Below are 3,399 nucleotides of genomic sequence, written 5' to 3'. Positions count from 1 at the left end.
ATTAATAAAATTGATTTATACGTTCGCACCAATTTAATTATATATGTAATATTTATTGACTTTTAATTATTCAATATATATTTATTATTTCATAATATGTAAGAACATATAATACATAAAATAATTTATATATATAATGTTTATCCCGCGCAAGGCGCGGATCTTAATCTAGTTAAGTAGTATTTACGAAGATACTAATATGTGATATAATATAGAAGTGTTGTGAGCTTTAGATTTGAGAGATTTTACTAAAGCAATAAAAGTTGAGTTCTTATTAATCTTGTGTGTGAGATACTCGAGTTGATATCGAGTTTGTGTGTGATCACCTTGAGACAATAAACGACCTCTTCTGAATGTCTGCTTCTTATTATTGTCTTGATTTTTTTCAGATGAAGTAGTTGTAGTAGGTATCGACTCTCTTTTGTTCACATGATTGTATACTAGTGTCCATCACTCTGTAACTGATAAATCAGCTGAACAAAAGATGTTTGCGTTATTCGGAGAATCTCAAAACCGGTTCGTTACCCAAAAAACCACATACTTATTAGAAACACCACTTATCATCAAGAAAATTACATTCTTGTCGGATTTTCTGAACATTGAATCGAAGCAAGAATGAAAGACTGATTAAGATTTCACTCGTATTGTGAGCCATTATTTGAGACGTTCTTGTTTGTTTGTACCCTTCCATTGTCTGACACTTTGGTGGACACATAAGAGAAAAAGGTCAAAGTTTTGTCCTCATTTTTTTTATTATATTTTCTCTATTGATATATTTTTTTCTCAAAAACAAAATTATTTTAAATAAACTCGATTTATCTAACCAGAAAAAATCCAAGAAAGATGAACGAAGAAGCCATGATTCTTTACTCAAATTACAAAGCCCTTAAAATTTTCATAAAGCTTGAAAATAGCTGTTGAATTCGTACTTAAAGAAGCTTCACATTCTCAACATACTTGAGATAGGTGTTGAATCTCTTACCCTGAAACGCTTCCATTCCTTGGATTCTAACTTTTGTTATTGTATTTCTCTCCACATTAAAGAAGAGGACATAGGAAGGCACGTTTTGGAGCCCAGGTACCAAGACGATTTCATTTGTACCAACTATTATTCCAGCAATGCGCATGGTTTCCGTAACTACATCCTTCCACGAAGGAGGTAATACATATACATGCTTGGACCATTCAGCGTCTTGTAGAACCCACAGCTCAAAACTTTCACTTGCTCGACTAATATTAACACCAGGAGAATCTCCAGACGTAAGCAAACCCAGTTTCCCATTGTAATTAACCAGAGCTGTTGAACCATGCATTGCTCTACTGAAATTCACAAAGCTGAACTTCTTGTTTCATGTTTGAAGACACTCATTTGTTATTATGTTTTACACTCATTTGTTATTATTGTTTGAAATGGATCTTTGGTTATTATTGTATAAACCCATCTTGTATATTGCAGAGTGAACGTGTTAATGAGACGAATGCGGGAAGGAAGAGCTTGCCGGAGGATAAAGGTCCAGATGTGCCCGCAGATGCTAGTTCCTCGAAAGATAAAGCTCCATAACCGAGCCTTGTTCTATTGGACAAAAATCAACCCACTGTTTCTGTGCCTGGAGGACTGTGTAAAGTCTTCTGCTATGACTTAGATGACTTACTGATAAGTCTTCTTTGTAGACGACTTACCAATAAGTCGTATCGTAAGTTTTCTACGTAGACGACTTACCAGTAATTCGTCTGATATCTTATGACTTGTACCCTATTTTATATGTAGCATATTGATGCTTGGATTAATGTGCTGAGGAAGAGGTACGACGCTAACCCACAACATTTCAGGAGCGAGAGAATGTGCTTACTCGATCATCTCTTTGCTCAGCAATAGAGATTCGACTACAAGGATTTTAAGGACTCGGATCCCGATCAGAACGGTTTAGGAGGAAGACTCCCTGGTGGGGCATGGAATTATTATGCAGGCACTATACCATCATTTGCCAATCGAACAAGGTTTGGGGAATTGCTATGTGGATATCTATCCCTAAGAGGCACATAGTCGTCTGGGACAACATTTGTTCCAGTATCTCCCCAGAAGAACTCGATGTGGTAATGGAGCATTTTCTCTACATGGTCCCTTATCTGCTTGTTGAGTGCGCTTCCTCAGACGAACAACGTGACCAATACAGCCTGGAGCCATTCACATATGAGAGACTGACCAATATACCTCAGGCCCGAGCTGGTGATTGTGGCGTGTACGCTCTAAAGTACATTGAATGTCATGCTCTTGGGATGCCATTTAGTAAAAAAGACTTTGCTAAGCCCAACGGGAAGACTATGAGGGATAAGATGGCGGTGGATATATTTAAAGAGCTTCCTGACGCGCATGAGTTCGAAAACAAGGACAATGATGCCAACCTGGGTGCGTATGAGGGGTGATAAACATGCTATGTTATTTTGTATGATAGATTAGGCTGATGTGTGTATTTGAACTTGATTATTTTGTAACTTATCTTCTGCGCAGAAAACTTACAGTTAAGTCGTCTGGAATGTTGGACGACTTAACTATAAGTAGTCTGGAAAGTCTTCTGTGCAGTGACCTTTGTAACATTTCAGATAATATAAAGGGCAAGACCTTCTTAAATTTGTTTGGTAGTGCAATTTGACAAAGAAGTTGACACATATAAGTTCATAACACAAATATTTAATACATAGACTAAACATTGGACGACTAACTTGAGAGTCTTCTGGAAGAATAAACACTGGACGGCTAACTGGACGACCTTCTGGACGACTTACTTGACGGTCTTCTAGAAGACTAAACACTGGACGACTAACTTGAAGGTATTCTGGAAGAAAACCCCTGGACGACTAACTTTAAGGTCTTCTGGACGACTTACTTGAAGGTCTTCTGGAAGACTAAACACTGGACGACTAACTTGAAGGTCTTCTGGAAGAAAAAACCCTGGACGACTAACTTTAAGGTCTTTGGGACGACTTACTTGAAGGTGTTCTGGAAGACTAAACACTGGACGACTAACTGGACGACCTTCTGGACGACTTAATTGAAGGTCTTCTGGAAGACTAAACACTGGACGACTAACTTGAAGGTTTTCTAGAAGAAAAAACTCTGGATGACTAACTGGATGACCTTCTGGACGACTTACTTGAAGGTCGTCCACGTCATTTCTTACATTGTGGTTTCGTATGACCAGTTTCCTTGCATTTTGAGCATTTATAAACCCTGTGTTGCTTCCGGGGTTAGCGTCCTTTCATCCTGGATAGCTCTAACCAAGATTGCCATCTTGATTTCTTCAGTCTTCCTGGACCACTTTTTACATCCGGAGGAAAGCATGTGCGTTCCTCAACTTGTTGTCCAACACAAGGATATATATTCTCTGAGTATCCTGCAAA

General features: G+C 38.2%; 1 protein-coding gene across 1 annotated transcript; it reads right to left on the bottom strand.

The window, feature by feature from the left end:
* Nucleotides 1–929: 929 nt before the first annotated feature.
* Nucleotides 930–1,313, bottom strand: LOC106337577 (F-box protein At5g65850-like). Its single transcript, XM_013776685.1, has one exon. It carries the CDS (start codon nt 1,311–1,313, stop codon nt 930–932), a length of 384 nt encoding a protein of 127 aa, XP_013632139.1.
* Nucleotides 1,314–3,399: the final 2,086 nt, after the last annotated feature.

The sequence above is a fragment of the Brassica oleracea genome, chromosome C1 (genome assembly GCF_000695525.1).
Source record: "Brassica oleracea var. oleracea cultivar TO1000 chromosome C1, BOL, whole genome shotgun sequence".
Classification (NCBI taxonomy): Eukaryota; Viridiplantae; Streptophyta; class Magnoliopsida; order Brassicales; family Brassicaceae; genus Brassica; species Brassica oleracea.
Note: the sequence above shows the minus strand (reverse complement) of the source record. Positions and strands in the feature narration are given on the sequence as shown.

What these genes read in the sequence shown, in the direction of transcription:
- LOC106337577 (XM_013776685.1), bottom strand. Translation starts at nt 1,313, where the DNA reads ATGCATGGTTCAACAGCTCTGGTTAATTACAATGGGAAACTGGGTTTG.